Source organism: Phascolarctos cinereus, unplaced genomic scaffold (assembly GCF_003287225.1).
Source record: "Phascolarctos cinereus isolate Bilbo 61053 unplaced genomic scaffold, phaCin_HiC Scaffold_5;HRSCAF=322, whole genome shotgun sequence".
NCBI classification, from domain to species: domain Eukaryota; kingdom Metazoa; phylum Chordata; class Mammalia; order Diprotodontia; family Phascolarctidae; genus Phascolarctos; species Phascolarctos cinereus.
This window is the reverse complement of record NW_027555958.1, coordinates 175795983-175813304: the sequence shown is the minus strand read 5'-3', so window position 1 is coordinate 175813304 and position 17322 is coordinate 175795983. Positions and strand designations below refer to the sequence as shown.

At 39.1% G+C, this 17322-nt stretch overlaps 1 protein-coding gene across 2 annotated transcripts in view; it reads right to left on the bottom strand.

The window, feature by feature from the left end:
* The window catches only part of MDN1 (midasin AAA ATPase 1), a 168675-nt gene that overhangs the window by 1983 nt on the left and 149370 nt on the right, over positions 1–17322 (bottom strand). The window contains exons 91-101 of one of the 2 annotated variants that reach the window (XM_020963051.2): positions 16729–16830; positions 14872–15073; positions 13711–13881; positions 12695–12858; positions 9675–9764; positions 8154–8269; positions 6730–6904; positions 5493–5566; positions 5272–5386; positions 3975–4038; positions 3258–3400 (exon numbers count right to left, since the gene is read on the bottom strand). In XM_020963051.2, coding sequence (XP_020818710.1) covers positions 3258–3400; positions 3975–4038; positions 5272–5386; positions 5493–5566; positions 6730–6904; positions 8154–8269; positions 9675–9764; positions 12695–12858; positions 13711–13881; positions 14872–15073; positions 16729–16830 — 1416 coding nt within the window. Of the gene's footprint in view, positions 1–3257; positions 3401–3974; positions 4039–5271; positions 5387–5492; positions 5567–6729; positions 6905–8153; positions 8270–9674; positions 9765–12694; positions 12859–13710; positions 13882–14871; positions 15074–16728; positions 16831–17322 lie in introns of those variants that run through there. The other variant, XM_078155240.1, reaches the window with a different exon arrangement.

Genomic DNA, 17322 nt, shown 5'->3' with positions numbered 1-17322 from the left:
GATGGGTAACCCCTATTTCATACAATTTCTCTAACTCCTGCAGGAATCCTGTTAGAGTCATTAAAATTAACATGTTTTCAGACCGTATAAATTTATGATGAATAAATTCAGCTAGGTTCTCACAATGGCTCAATGATACTTTTACCCTACTTATTGACTCTGTCCCCAATCAACTATTTCAAATATTTTCTTTTCTCTGAAAACACTGAAATAGCAAATGGTTTGTTTCCCTTTTCACTGAGAAGACAGAGACCATCTATCTGATGTCAACTAGAGTCTTCTACTGCTCAAAATGTATCAACACCATTGTTCATTCTGACATTTCCTTCTGGTCCTATACTCTGGATCCCATTCTGTCTCATCTTCTGCAGTCAACCCCTCCATCTCATGCATCTTCACTATCTTCCTTTCCATCTACTTACATGTTTAGGTCTCTGATATTCTAAAAAAGCCTCAGAAAAAGCCTCTAAAAAATCTAACTATTCTCCCACCAGCTTCTCCCCATAGCTGCTGAACTTCTGGAAAAAAATTATACCCAACACTTCACAATGGCCAGCAATGACTGGCTAATTACTAAATTTAATGGTTTTTTCCCAGTCCTCACCCTCCCTTGATCTCTACAAAGTATGGAAAAACCCCACCTGCTGATGATTAACTCCATGCTCACTTGGTGTCTAGAGATAGTAACTACACTTTCACGGTTCTCTTCTAATTCCTGAATCATCTACTCTTTCAATGCTCTCTGGGTTCTGCCCCTGACTCTGGACTTTCTCCATCACTCACCTAAGAAAGCCCTCCCTAAAGGCTTTCTCACCTTAAAAGATCCCTCCACCTGTGACGACCTCCCTCCCCCACTGGCCAGTTCCCTTGGCACATCCACTTTAAGGAAGCACCCAGGCCAGCAATGTTCACTCCTTCCTTCCTCTCCAGGCTTCACTTCAGAATGTGGATTTTTTTTTCTCCACATCCTGCTGCCACCTCAGCAGGAGCTTACATTCTTTTATATACTGTCCTTATCCATGAAATAGTAAGCTTCTTGAGAGCAAGGACTGTGTTTTTATTTGTATTTCTAGTGCTTAGAATAGTGCTCCATACATCGTAAGCAGTTAATAAATGCTTTAAAAACAAAACCAATCCTTTGCTGGTGAAAGTGGATATTCCCCAAGATTCCATATTTGGTCTCTCTTCTTTACTCATTCTCTGTTTTGGCAGCCTAATTTAACCCCATTCATTTCCACTACAAACTATGAAGATGATACTCCAAACATCTTTCTCCAAGACCAACACCTCTCTTCTAAACCCTAGGTCTTCATTTTCAGCTATTTACAGGACACCTCTACTTAAATGTCCCATTTCTGCCTCAAATAACATATCCGAAATATATATTATTATCCTCTCCCCTGATCCTACTCCCACCATTAACCCAGTTTCCATGTTGAAAAGGCTGGTGTCATCCTTGACTCTTTACTCCACCTGCAAATTATCACCAACTCCACAGCACCCCTACTTTCTCCCAATACTACCACTCTAGATTCATAGAACAGGACTTTATAGAAGCATTTCTGGATTATTACTGCCACCTTCTAATTGATCTTCCAAATTTACTCCTACCTCTAATCCATCATACTAACATTAGACTTATCTCACCTTGTCTCTCCTTTCTGCTCAAGTATCTTCAAGGGCCCCTACTGCCTACAAGAGTAAAATTACAATTCTATCTGGCCTTCAAAAGCCTCCACAATCTGGGAGCAATCTACCTTTCAGTCTTTTTCTTCTACTACCACCTACTACCACCACCACCACCTACTACTACTACTACTACTACTACTACTACTACTACTACTACTACTACTACTACTACTACCACTACTACTACCACTACTACTACCACTACTACTACCACTACCACTACCACTACTACCACCACTACCACTACCACTACTACCACCACTACCACTACCACTACTACCACTACCACTACCACTACCACTACCACTACCACTACCACTACCACTACCACTACCACTACCACTACCACTACCACTACCACTACCACTACTACTACTACTACTACTTCCTGCTTCATATCTATGGTCTAGCCAAACTGAACTACTCTCTGCCAAACATGCTCTGTATGCTCCTGGCTTCCTGTCTTTGTTCATACAGTTCACTATGCTTGGAATTTCTTTCTTGACACTCTTCACCTGGTCAATTCCTGCTTGTCTTTAAAGTCTATTTCAACTGTCACTTCCTAAATGAAGCATTCTCTGACCATGTCCCTGGGAATAGTTTCCTCCTCCCAGTTTCAGAGCTATCATTCCGTACCTCTCTAACTTACGACTATATCATGTATTTTATTAAGAGTTACCTGTGTTCCCCTGACGCCACAGCGAACTTTTGATTTTCCATCTAGTCACAAAAGTAGAGACCCTTACTCCTTACACTAAGGTTAGTCCTATTTGCCCCCTTGATGACTTTCCAGGAAGGCAGGATCTGCATGTTATTTAAACTTCACATCTCAAAAAAAAATAAATATTTTATCTTAGCAAAGGCTTGGTATAGAAGCTCTCAGCACATCAGGCAATTAATATATGTGCTGAATGATGACTGAATGAATATAAAAAAATCTTCTAGTTAATGAAGCACTAAAGTGAAGGAGAAACACCCTACTTCATGGCAAAGTCATTTTAAATTCTTAATTTTCTGAAAATGTATTACTTTAACCCCCAAAAAATTCCCAGCCACACATTTTAGCACAATTCATGCACACTGCTTGAAACAAATCATACTTTGGGAATTGGATGCTCATTGCCATTAGATAAATCATCATTGGTATTAATGCTAGTAAATGAGGAAAGGGATAACGAACATTTTCAAGTGTGTTTAAACTCATCTTCAAGAAACTAGAGTTAAGGGGTAGCTAGCTGGCACAGTGGATAGAGCACCAGCCCTGGATTCAGGAGGACCTGAGTTCAAATCTGGCCTCGGACACATAACACTTACTAGCTGTGTGACTCTGGGCAAGTCACTTAATCCCACTGCCTAGCCAAAAAAAACAACTAGGCTAAAGTTTAAAGTAAGTTCCTTTGTTTCACTTTAGTCTTCCAATCTAGCATACGATATAAATAGCTGTCAGATTTACTTGAAGGTATAAAATCAAAATTCACTTTACAAGGATCAACATGTACCATATTTCTGATAGAAAAGTCACAGGAAAAATCTGTCAAACATACACTTTCTGTTTAGCATCCACTTACCCGAGAATTGGGATTATCCAATACGACAAAGATGACAAAAATGTTTGTGCTGCGGGCAGTCTGAATTGCTGCTGTGACTCGGTCTTTACCCTCCAAGAAAAGGCCTCGGCCATCAGAGACTATGAGAAGCAGCTGTGCTGTTTCTAGGTATTAGAAATTGCACAGAAGGAACAAAATAAATCATTTTTAATAACTCAATTACCCATGTTAGGAAAAAAATCTGGCAACGTTTAGAAACTGTGCCAATATTATTACAATTAAGGAGAACAATTCCAAAAATGAAGTACTAGAATAGAAAAGGTATAAGCCTTGTGAAACAGATGAGAAACCTTGGAGCTTTATTTGCAGGGAAGTTCCTCACAGTCTCTACCTACCTACCAGTTGGTAGTCCTGGGCTCCCAGGCTACCAACAGTGGGGACGAGCACATGTGTTTATGTATCTTTGTATTTTAAAACCAGGAGGTGAGGCAGAGTTGATTACAGATTAGACTCACTAGTATTGCTCCATTATTATGGAAATTTGACTCGGTGCCCAGGAATTTCCATCTTTGTCTGAAACCACCAACCCACCCACTTGAGTACTTTTTAATGAAAGGTTTCCAGAAGTACAGACATTCAGATGAAGTGACAGGTTTGCATGTTGTATGGTAAATAGGATGAAAATGTGGAACAAGAGAGTAACCAGTTTACTACCAAAAAGGACAGAACTGGGCTCACCTGGACTGATATTTTGAGAGAGCTGCTGTGCGGCAGTGAACATGCTTGCTGATGATTCTAAAAACTGAGTGAATAGGAAAAAGAAAAAAAAAGCAAAAAACTCTTCGTCATTTCTTGCCCTAATGTACACAGAAGACTTTATCCCCTAAGGTGGGTTTTCTTGACTATAGATGATGAAACAGAATCCTTCCACTCTGTCAAGGCTAGAAAGCTTCAGAAGCTGCATCATGGCATCACTGGAATAATGAATTTCCCAAGCGTGGCCAAGATAAATGCTAAGAAATAATGCATGGGGTTCTGTAAAGGATAGCCCAAGTGTAATGTATGGGGGATATGCTCCCCCATAATTTCCAAAAGGAACAGTGAATTTGGATAAGCCAACAAAAAAAAAATACCCAACAGCAATAACAGAGAAACTTTAAAGTCTAAAGACAGTTTGGGATGTTTAAAGAACAGTATACTTCACAACAACTGCTGGATTGACTTAGAAAATGGCAAAAGACCCGTGGACTTTGTCTCTCCAAAACCCTAAATTGTAATGATACTTTATCCTCATCCCATCTGACAGAGTCATTAGGAACAGATAATTCTCTTTATAAAATACTCCAAAGTTCTCAAGATAAAAGTGGCCATGGCACATCAAAAAAAAAGTTCCAGACCCATGTCTAGAACCAGTTCTATAACCCAATGTTTGCAGGTGCCACTTGATTCAGTCCAGCAGATTTATCACCCCTCCTCCTTCCTCTACCTCTCTCCACAAAGAACTGTGAGTTATTCAGAAGGGCAAAACATTTTGGGGAAAGAAATATGTAGGCACAGAATTGTAATTATAGGTAAATTAATCCAAGGGATATTTAGAGAACTCAGAAATCCTGTTTTGACTCCAGGGAAATGTCCACATTTTTTTTTTCTGTAATAGAATTTTATTTTGAATGTCAATTAAAATACAGGGGGCACTAGCTAAGGCTTGGGAATCTTTCTACAATTCACAGTAGTCTTGCCTATCCTACATTACTTTGAAAATAGTTGATTTGAAAAAAAGAGGTGTTAGACTATGGGTGGAAAATGGTGCATGTGCTGTGAAACTTGGCTGATGCTGTTTGCTTTTACTGAACTGCTTTCCTTCCTCTTTTTTATTCTTTGTTACAAGGGATGGCTTGATATGTAAGGTTAAAGGTAAGAGGGAGGATATTCAGAAATAAGAATGACATAAAAATAAGAGACAAATTAAAAACTGAAAGAAAATAACTACAAAAGACCATTTAGCCCAAATAATATTTATGCTCTTCCTTCATACCTGAGCAATCTTAGTTTTCTTTTGCTGGAATTTACAGAGTTGCAGTATCCGGGTTCCTGACTGATCATTAAACTGTTCATGGAATGGATGCAGCAGCTGAACAGTTTCCCCAAAGCTTAGGGAAAAAAAAATACACGGACATATTTTGGGTATATGATCTAAATAACCAAACCTCAATTTGTCTGGCTTTTTTCCTTCCTAGAAAGAAACAGCATCCTTACCTGTATACAGCAATCTGACCCACTTCCAAAAGGGCCAGCGCATTTCCAATCACTGCCAACGACTCATATGCAAGCTGTAAAAAAATATAGGAGTTGAAGGAAGGAAGCAAGCATTTACTAAGTGTCTATTATGTGCCAGGCACTGTTAAGTGCTTTACAAACATTATCTCATTTGATCCTCACAATAACCCTAAGAGGTAGGTGCTATTATTAACCCATTTTTACAATTGAATGAACTGAGGCAAATAGAGATTAAGTGACTTGCCCAGGGTTACACACAGTGCTAAGAAGTACACCTAATGTCTGAGGCTGGATTTTAACTCAGGTCTACATCGCTCAAGTCTCTACATTAGCACTCAGCTAAGATATAATCTCCAAATAGGTAACCCAAAAAATATGTTCAATTTTTGACTACAGAGGAAAATGATCTTTTGTATAGGCAGGCCCTAATCAAAGCCGATTTAAGAATCAAGTACGGCTAAAAAAAAATAAAATACAGAAACATACCTTTGCAGTGTTGTACTGCAATTTTTTCATCAACATTGGTTGAAATTCTAACAACTCAACTATTTCAGTTTGGGATGTTTAAACAATTGATTTTATTGCAAAAGGCCTAAGATGACAAGTGTCAACTTTTCTTATAAAAGAGTGCACATGTGTCTGTATGTTTAGTGTTACTTGTTTTTATAGTACCTAACATAATTATTACAATACAAGTATGATTATTTTTCTAGAGCAACAGAGCTAGAACAATGGTCTCCAGTTTCATTTCTGTTTACTTAAGAGAATTCCACTGAAACACAGACGTTTGGGGGGTGGTTGGCATAGTGACCCTTTACCAATCTGATCAAAAAAAGTGCACTGTGGAAGCATTTAAAACTTTCTGGGCTGCGAGCATGCTTCAAAGATACCTGTTCAGATTCAACTGACTAGACAGGTGATTAATAGCACAGTTTAGTTTAAAATTTATTGGATAAATTGCTAACTGTCAAAATTACTCCAATAATCTCAAAATTGTCTGTGAATTATAAAAAAAATTCCAAGTAGAACTTACTACTCTAAGTCAGAAGATGCTTTAAATTCTGGGTCTCAATTATACTATAGCTCCTTTGATGAACTGATTAGTACTGTAAACAATTCACATCCACCTCTAAAGACATTGAAAAAAATTTGGTGACTGCATTATCACCCATGTACTCCTCATCATGCAAATTCTCTTACTGGCTTTCCTCTTTACCTGTTTGGTGTGGTTGTCTACCATGCTAGAGGAATCATCAATGGCCAGGCAAATCTGATATTGGCGTTTGCTGGGCTTGGTCCTTCGAAGCCAAATTTTGTCCTTCCGAAACTGACTAGCAATATATGGAATGACTTTCCGCATGTTCAATCGTTTCCCTGTTCGATAGTCTCCTCTGTGAATTTATGGGGAAAATTATATAAATATTTTAGCTTACAGTAGTCCATCACTGCACTGGTATTTCTTTTTTGTTTTGTTTTGTTTTAAGTGGCTAATAAATTTTTATTGACTTGATACAGTATCACTGTAAAAAGGTGATCATAAGCAGGAGCAAAAATAGGAACATTAAGGCCACAATAAAGATGATGACACTTTTCTTTATATTTTCCAGTCCTCATCGCAGGTTAGGAAGAATCAAAATGTGCCAACACTCACTCATCATTCCCTTGCCCAGGTCCCTAGGACCTCTTATTCAATGGAAGTTACTTTGGGGGGAGAGTAAAGGGATACAAAATATTTTTCTCCCATGAGAAGCTTCCCTTCTTCTGTGAAGTTGGTAGACTCTTGTGGTCATACAAGTCCCCTCCCTGCAACGTGAGTTTTTAGTCTTTTATATCACTCCTGGGAAGAATTATGCACTGGTATTTCTTAAAATAACAAAACCACCTTAACGTAACCTTACAAATCAAACCCAACAGTAAAGACACTTGAAGCAATCAAAGGTGTCATCAGATTAGGTTGAAGGATTCAGATGATGCTGACCAACAGATAAAAATCTGACTGGGTACACTAGATTGTTATTGTAGTTATAGTCCAGTTAGTCATAAAACAAATTTTTAAAAATAAAAATAAAATTTTACATAAAATAGAGTTTAAAAAAATAAACTATAAGTTGTTTGGTTCAGTTTGATTTAGGGGAATAGGTGAGGAGAGATGACAAGCAGAACCAAAACCAAAAAAGACCCTTGTACCAAAAAAACCCCCCCAACAAAACACCACACAAAAAACAACAACAACAACAACAACAACAACAACCCAAAACAAAGACCCTTGTTCCTGGATCCAGACCTTCATGGCTATGACTCTGGATACACCAAAAAATAACAACTCTCTTACACGAAAAGAAGTATGGCAAGCATCAATTAATGTTTTTGAATAGAGGCTAATGGATGAATTTCATGAATACCAACAAAATTCCTAGCACAAATAACAAGGAATCCACATGATAAACTTTACTCCAAGTCATATGAAAAGAAATTCAGAATGCCAGCAGTATGATGGTATATTCTTTCCCCACAACTAGGCTATACTTGTAAGTACGCATGTGGATAGACTATAACTGCCCAAGTCATCAAGTTGCCTATACACCATAGGTATTCAGTGAACTTTAAATCAATTAGTTGGAAAAAAAAAAACCCACTTACTTTAGCTTGGCTGCCTGGGTGGGTTCCAGTATAAGTCGAAGCTGCTCACAGAGCTGCTGTGAGAGAGGGGCAGTCAGGACAAGGTACTGCTGCCACATCTCAGCTGCTGCCTTCTCCTGAGACAAAGAATAGAGAAACCCTCATTACTTGAGATTAAATTATGATGGCACTTGGAAAGAAGCTTTGCAAAGACTGCCCTACATAGCAATCTCTAATTAGTTTTTGCTCTGTGCTACTCAATCACTTTGTCTTGTTCTCCTCATTCCAAACGCTACATTCCATGAAGAATATGTGACCGTGCAATTCTGACTGAGGAAAGGAAAAACTCCACACAAGGAGGTACTAGATTGTTCACATATACAAATGCAGCAACATCTGCTGTAGATGAAAGATTCCTTTTTTTAGTAGATGGGTGCTGATAATAAGAGCCAATTACTTCATCATGAGCATGTTTCCAAAAGCGAAGCTGCCAAGTAAATACAAGTACCTCTGGGAACTAACCATACGAATTAGTCCTCTGGCCACCCAACCAACATGTTTTTTCTGCTAATATAATGGACCGAGTATATTAGTACTTGCATGTATGTGGTTATAATGAAGACACTTAAAAAAGATTCCAACAAGTCATTAATAAAGGTAACCTTCCCTTGATTAATCAAGAGTGTCCCATGTAGGCGGACTGCTTTTACATCCTCCTCAATCCCCCTTCATTAATGCACCACTGCCTTTTGACCACTATATGTTTCATGAGTGCTTCCATCACAGGAAAGAGAAATCAAAGCAGCCTGAATAAATCAATTTTGCTATTTCTTAGTTCAGATAAAAAGTATAATGGGGAAAGAGGCTAAAATAATTGGGTAAAACGGAGCTTTTAAGGTTTCAATTATCCATGCCATCACTGTTTCCTATTGGAGGTATGAAATTTCCTGGGTCTTTAAAATAACTGATCTATGTTGAGATTTTTTAAAAGAAGAACTCATGGAATACAGCACAGTGGAAAGATCTCTGGATTTAGAGTCAGAAGAAATGGTTTCCAACCTGGGCTCTGGCACTACATGCTGTGTGACCTGTGACACATAGCATCCCCTCACTGGGCAGAGAAGTCCAGGCTACAAGAAGCCTTCCAGTAAGATGGAAGATCCTAGTCCTTACTGGGTGCCCTGCCACAGGGCATCCCCTCCCTACCTCTGGAGAATCTGCCTCCTTGGCCGATGAACTGTGGGGATCCCTGGACTTTGCCATCTATCTTGCATTGGAACCCTTTTTCATGTTCTGTCCCTCAATTAAAAGGTGAACTTCTTGAAAGGAGGAACTCTCTTGATTTTCTACTTGTGTCCCAGCACTTGGTATAGTGCCTGGCATACAGTAAGAGCTTAACATATACTTTTCATGCTATCATTCATCTGTAAAATGACTTCTAAAAACCCTTCTAGCTTGAAATCAATGATCCTCTGAAATCTCAGGATTTTTCATGTCAGTAGCCTGATGCTTGTCTAAAATCAATCTAAAAAGGTCACTCACTTCATCTGGGTGTCCAGGCTCTTGCTTTTGCCATGCTTCTAGCTGTCTTTCCAGCTCTTGCCTTAGTTTCCCAACATCTTTGAGAACATGCTAAGAATAGAAAGCCAGAAATTAGTCCAGTCAGGAATGGTTGTGCTCTTTGTTCCTGTCATGGATACCTCTTCCTCAGTCTTTCCCAAAGGAAAGTCACCTTGTATACCACAGACTTAATTTAACTTCATAATTAAAAGACACTGTGAGTTTGAGCTAAATGATCTCCAAAGTACCTTCCAAACCCAAGATCTTAGCATTCTGAGCACTGTCCTCCACCTTTCTTTTTTTGCTTCATGTCTCAGCCTATAGACATAGCCAGAGATCAGCAAGGGAATATAAATTTATAAATAAAAAAGAAAAACAAAACAGCAGCTGAGCTTTTCTGCAGATAGGATGTAAGTCACAGATGTCAGCACGCACACTCACTAGCTATAAGTTAATGATTTCTCTCAGCACTGGCTAACTATACAGCGTATCAGTAGCTACAACTGTGATGAGAACAGTAAAATTGGGCTTAAAGCCACCTCAGCCACTAACATGGCTAAGTAAGGACTGCTTCCCTGTTTAGTTCTATGAGGAACAGAAGTAACAATCCTGTTTTGCTACTCTCAGATAGATGGCATGAATGATCTGAAGAGCGCATCACCTTTAACGTTATTTTAAAAAAAGAATAAAGAAAGGATTATTCCAGAAATCTAAAATATTCCAGAAAATTCTAAAGAGTGCTGACTGCTTCCTTGCTCCTCATATCTTATAACACTCTAGGGAGGGGCATAGTCCCTGCTACTCTACCACAATCACTGTGAAACCTGTTCTCTTGATGTTTGCCATTCGTTCCCATGGAATTTAATACCTGGCTCAGTCTTATTCTCTCTCAACCCCAATCCCTGCCCTCATTCTCAGGGAATTTAATATATACATTAATGGCTCTCATTTTGGCCTCCTCAATTTTTCTATGCTCTACAACCTAGATCTCATCATTACACAAAACTATGTCCACCATGATCTTAAATTCCTGAAATTATTGTTTTCTCATTGATATTCTTGCTCTTCCCCTCTCACCGCATCTCTTTTTCCCCAAACATCTTCACTGTAATTTCCAGTCCACTCCCTCTAGTCCTCTCTCTTCTCTCAGTCCATCACCCTCAATCTGACTGTTTTCTTCTTTTTTCCATAGTCCTGATCCTATGAGTTGACCAGTTCAACCAGAGGATTCAAACCTTGAATCCTCTGCCCCTTTATTCTATTACTCTTGATGCCCTGCCAAAGCCTAACTCTGGGTTCTCCTCACCAAATATCTTCTTCACTCAGTGCTGGTCAAAGTCACCAGCCCACTGACTGAGCCCTCCCTGCTGGACAGTCCTTTTATTCCTCCCTATTGGATTCCTTAGCACACATTCCACAATGGCTTTTCCAAACCTCACCTCTCCTTAAGCTCCCTATACCATCTCTTTCTTCCTCCTCCGCAGAGATCTTTGCCTCTTAATACAATGAAGAAAGAGATTATTTGCTGTGGTTTCCCCTTCTCCCTAACACACTGTAAAAGTCCAACATCACGTCTCATTCTCTCCTCTTTTGCTCCAGTCTCTGAGGAAGAAAGAACTAGCCCTCTCCGTGCCAAAGCCAGCCTCTCTAGTTGTGTCTGACTCTCTACCTTCAAAAAACCATTCCCTCTCATCTTCAGTCTCTTCCTATCTCCCTGGACTTCTTCCTTACTGCTATCAGTTCTACTGCTCAACTGAAAGTGTTCTCTCCAAGTTTCCCAAATCGCTTAACTTCATTGTCCAAAGGCCTTCCCTCAAATCTCACTCTAACTGAATTAGCTCCAAGGTTTTACACTGTCCACCACCAACTCCTCTTCGTTACTCGCTTCTATCCTGGCTTCCATAACACTGCTCTATCAGTTTCCCCTTCTACCTACATAACTGTCCTTTCTCACTCTTGTTTGCCAGACCATCATCCCTCACACAACCATTAAAAATGGATATTTTGCAAGAATCTGTCCCTAGGTCTTTTATCTTCAATCTCCCTTGATGATCTTGGCAACACAGGCTCAATTATTTCTATGCAGATGACTCTTCATATCCATTCTGAATCTCTCTACATCCCCAACTGCCTGTTGAACAGGCAGGGATGTTTCAATGGCTTTTAAAACTCAACAAGTCCAGAAAAGTATTCACAATCTCCTTTCCTTCTCTCCTACCCCTCATCCTCCCATTTACCTAGGTCAGTTTTGCTCCCCACAATTCTCCCATCCCGTTCTCCACACTCATATGACACTCCTTTACTTAACTCAGAACTTCATCACCTGTTGCTTCCACTCTTCATTTGGTTTTCCTAATTACAGTCTCTCCCCTCTTTTTATGTTTTCCACATAACTTTCAAATTACTATTTGTAAAATAGTGGCCTGACCAAAGTTATTTCCTATCTCAAAAACCTTAAATGTTTTTCAATTGACTAGGGATAAATCACAAACTCCTCTGGTCTGACATTTATGTCAAGCTTTCCACAGTCTGCTTCCAATCTACCACTCCAACTTTACCTCACATTGCTTCTCTTCTTGCCCTGGATGTTGCAGCCAAACTGGACTACTTGCTGCTCCATGAACTTCACATTCCAACTTCTACCTCCATGCCTTTGCAAAGGCTGTCCTCTCCTCCTGCCTAGAATGCCACCCCCCACCTTGGGCATCTTAAAATCCCTCAGTTCAGATGCCACCTACCAAGAGAAACCTTTATGATTCCTACAGTGGTCAGTGCTCTTTTCCTCCCTAAATTACTTGTATCTACTTATCTTTGCATATATCATATCTTCCCAGGAGATGGTAAGCTCCTTGAAGACAATGTCCTGGAGAACATTTTTTCTTTGTGTTCCCAGTGTCTTACACATAGTAGGCACTTGATGTTCACTGGACTGAATCTGAAAATCATTTAAAAAGCATTTTGGCAACTTCTGAAATCAGAAATCTATCGAAGAACTTCCATACCTGGAAAGTCAAACCTGTGAGGTACTGAGGTGCTGTATGAATGGTTGACTCTCTGCTTCTCTCTTGCTTTTCATTTTCCACCTTGGTAGGTGATTTGTCTGGTCTCAGATCTTGGTCTTCTTCTGACCTGATTGGCTGGGTCTCCATATCAGTCTCATCCTCACCTATTGTTATATGAAAACATACTAATCAAATCCTATGTTACTATCTAAACCTGGTTTATTCCTTTAGCACTGTGGTTATTCCATCTTTTCTTTCTTCTTAAAACACCATTTACTGACTCCCATCTTCCAGCATTCCTTCATTAGAATACCTTACCTCCTATTTTATAAAGGAGTCTGAGACCAACTGGTATAACCTTACTCAAATATCCCCAACTTCACCTCCACATAATACTGTCCCTATATTTCTTCTACTCTTAGAAGAGGGCTTGCCCCCTTGTCTTTATGGCTAATACTTTCTTCTGTATCCTAAACTGCAACACTTCCATTCTGTCCAAGATGTTGCTCCCACTACTGTCCTGAGTCTTAGCGAAGAAAGATTCTGCCTATTCAAGGAGCAAGAGGCTGGTTCTGCATTTTGCACAACACTGGCTCTTTAGTAAGGGGGCACTTCGTTATCAAATTGCTTCAGGTTCCATATGGAAGGATATTATTTTAGATCAAATGAATCAAACTGTTGCATGTGTCTTCCTCAAGCTACATAAACCCCATGACTTTGGCAGGACACCACAGATAAACAGGTCCAAGGCTTTCTAATCAGGAACCTTAGCTTTTAACTCAGTGCTTCAGGAAGTTTTCCCCTTCACAGTAAGAAGTCAGATTTTCATTATACTCAAAGGTGGCTTTTTTTCCTTCCTCAAATTAGGAAGAAACCTAACATTTTACACAGAATTGAAACCCAAAACAGTAATACACTGAAGAATTATAGACCACCAAGTCTTGTGATCACTGGGAAAGACATGAGATACACAGCAGAATACATTTTAGAAGGGGCAGAAGAGGAGTTGGGCTTACCTTGGGTTGCTAAGGCACCAGACTTGACTTCATCTGCCTTTAACTCCTGTGTATCTACTGTTTTGAGATCCTCTTGTTGTTCTTCTATTTCCATAGAAGCATCTTCTGAGTTCTCTTCCTGCTCACTGCTGGGGGGATGAGCAGACTGTTGTTGCTCCTGGCTGGCCACATCTATAGTCAAAGCACAAAAATTCATCTAGATCACTGGGAGGAAAGTAAAGACGTACCACGATACTTCTCTAATTTCCAATTTCCAAGATTTATTAGTGCCACTGTATGAGATGTGCAAAATACCTGCCCTGAGAGTCCCCTGTGTTGCAAAGAAATAACAACTGCCCCTCACTATTTTCCACAGATGTGCAAATGAGTGAAATAATTAATCAGCACTATGGAAACAGACGCACCAAATAAATATGACTGAATCCATAATATTAACTAATCAGTCCATAGGAAAGGCAAGGAGAACACTGAATTTGGAATCTGAATACTTAGGTTTGAATCTGGACTCTTGGGATATTGACTAGCTGTCCGACTTTGGCCAAGTTACTGAACTACTCTGAGCCTTAGCTCCCTTATCTGTAAGATGAGGATAATACTTTATCTATTTACCTTAATAAGGTTATTGTGAGGAAAATGTCATTGGCCTTACAAGTGCTACAGAAACATAAGCTGTAAACCTTATCCCATGTACATGGATGGCTACAGAGAGGTCAGGGAGTGACCTCTAGAAGGGACTGCATGTTTGAATCCTGATACTACACTTAACTCACTACTCCATTCTGCTTCTCCTTTTCACTGAGGAAAACATCTATTTCAAGTTCCTAGCTCTTGATACTATAGGGGTCAACCTTAACTGAGCTAGAGGCAACAAACTACCTGGGAACACAGTATGCTAAGTGTGGTTGTTTTCAAAGGATAAAAGCATTTTAAAAAGCACATTAGGTACAGAAATCTTCAGCCTTTATTGCAATATGTACTTCACATTATAATTTCTTCCAAGAGCACTTTTGAAGACTTTTTATCCATAAATCATTTTCCCCCTTAACTCTAAATTCAAAATTAAGGCAGGTTAACAAGGAAACTGCACAGACTTGGCTCACAAAGAGACATGTAGCATCAACCAGGGCAATGACTGCTCTGTGGTACTCAGTGATACTCTACCATAGGTCTGTGCATCATAGGATTCGCTGCCCTGCTTAATATGTTCAAAGGCATCAGCTTCTTCGACTTTTGCTTGGGGCTGGGCTATTTCTTGCTCTGCTGAGCTGGTAGATTCCACTGTTCTTAGCCGCTTATGCACATGCTCACTGTGGTCTCCCATGGAGTGCTCATTGTCAGCCTGGCCAGGCTTTCTCTTAAAACTCTGTGGATAAATGGCCAAAGGATATGAACAAGCAGTTTTCAATGAAGAAATCAAAATAGTTTATAGTCATATGAAAAAATGCTCTAAATCATTAAATGATTAGAGAAGTGCAGATTAAAACAACCTTGAGATGATATTTTATACTTACCAGATGGGCTAAAATGATAGAAGGAGAAAGTGATAAATGTTGAAGATAATGTGGAAAAATTGAGACACTAATTCACTGTTAGTGGAATTGTGAACTGACCCAACCATTTTGGAGAGCAATCTGGAATTATGCTCAAAGAGTTAGTAAACTACCTATGTGCTCTAAAATGTTTATAGGAACTCCTTTGGGGTGGCAAAGAACTGGAAATGCAGGGATGCTCATCAATTGGGGAATGGCTGAACAAGTTGTGGTATATGACTGTGATGACTACTACTATGCTATAAAAAAAATGAGGAGCTCAATGATTTTAGAACATGGAAAGACTTTGCATGAAATAATGAAGAGCGAAATGAAAAGAATCAAGAGAACATCGTATACAGTAACAACAATACTGTTTTAAGAACGACTTTGAGCAAATAAGTTATTTTGTCTATTATGAATACCCAAATTAATTATCAAGAACAAATGAAGAAAGACCTATCTGCATTCAGAGAAAGAACTGATAAATAGAAGCATGTATAGAATAATTATATGTAGATAGATATAGATATATAGATCACACACACACACACACACACACACACACACACACACACACCCCACACCTATTTATGTCTAATGGTAGTCATCTCTAGAGTGGGAGAGGAGGAGGAGGAGGAGTGGAGGGAGGAAAATGGGGGGAAAAAGAAATTTACATGATAATTTTATTGTATATTTGAAAGGAAGAGCAAGTTGTGCACAGCAGATTTGCGGTTTCTTATGCACTCATCTTTTTTTATTGTACTATGTTTTGGAAATGTTTGTTTTATTCCATAAATTAAAAATAAAATAGGAATTAGAATAAAAAAAAAACAACCAAAGATGTATTAAAACATGGGTGACTGGTTTTGCTAAGCACCTTGGGAACAAGATTTGTTCTTCTAATGGTCCACCACGCAATCTAACAGACGGAAATCTTAGGCACCGTCTATGCTAACATTCATACATTCAATAACTACTAAAATGCCTACATAATACAGGTCTGGGGATTAACCATACACCTCTTATTGGAGGATAAGCCTACCTGAGTTCAAAAACATCCAAAACCAAGCTAGCCATCAGGTGACTAATTTTTATGGCCACAGCTACTATCAGAAATCATCTATAAAATTATCAATAGGTTGTGATTTGTGTCAGTGGAAAGAGTACTTATGCCAACAAAATCGGAGGTCTATAAAAGCACAGCAGTATGGCCAAAGTGTAAAACACTGTTAATAAGTACTGGTAGGGAAGAAACAAAGATAATGAGGAATGGTTTCTGCCTGAACTAGGATGCTCCAAGGGAGGAAGTCAGAGCAAGGAGGCCCTATCAGGGAAAGCAGTTTCAACTTTTTCCAATATAGTACTTATTAGGGGACAGGGTCAGGAAGAGGGGAAGGAAGAGAGACAAGCAGCTATTGGTGGTCTTGTTTATAAGTTCTCTTTTCAACAGCTCACACACTAGGCGAAAAGAAAAAAAGAAAAAGACCTGTGTTTTTTTCTTGCTCTGCTTCTGAGAAGCCAACCGGGACATCAGCTTGGACTCATGGCCTTCTGCTTGCCTTGCGTCTGCAGTACCACTTCCATGTTCCTAAAAATCCAAGGCCAAAGAGGACTAAGGCAAGACAAACTCATCAACAATTTATTCTAGTAGACAACAACCAATTTAACATTAATTGGCCTTACATTCTCTCTATACAGGTCAATGTATAAGAACATTCCCTTCATGATCTAGGATATAAAAATAAAAGTTAAAAGTGTTTTGTAAAATTGTTGGTTAGCCAAATAGAAGATAACCCTGCTACAAATATATCAGTGTAGGAAAGCCAATTTTAATCTCTCTCCTAGGAAATTATTTTAAAAAATAATTAAGCTGTTTCTTCAAAACCATCATGCCAATAACACTTGCTAATTATAAAACAAATCTCTTAAATGCATGCTCTCCTGCAGATTTCTCTGTGGGACAAATACATATGAAACATAATTAAAGGTGAACTACGGAGTGTCCAGAAAAGAAAAAAAAGATGATACATCCCAATCATTACCAAGACTTCTTGAATGGGGGGGGGGGGGGAAGTGTGTG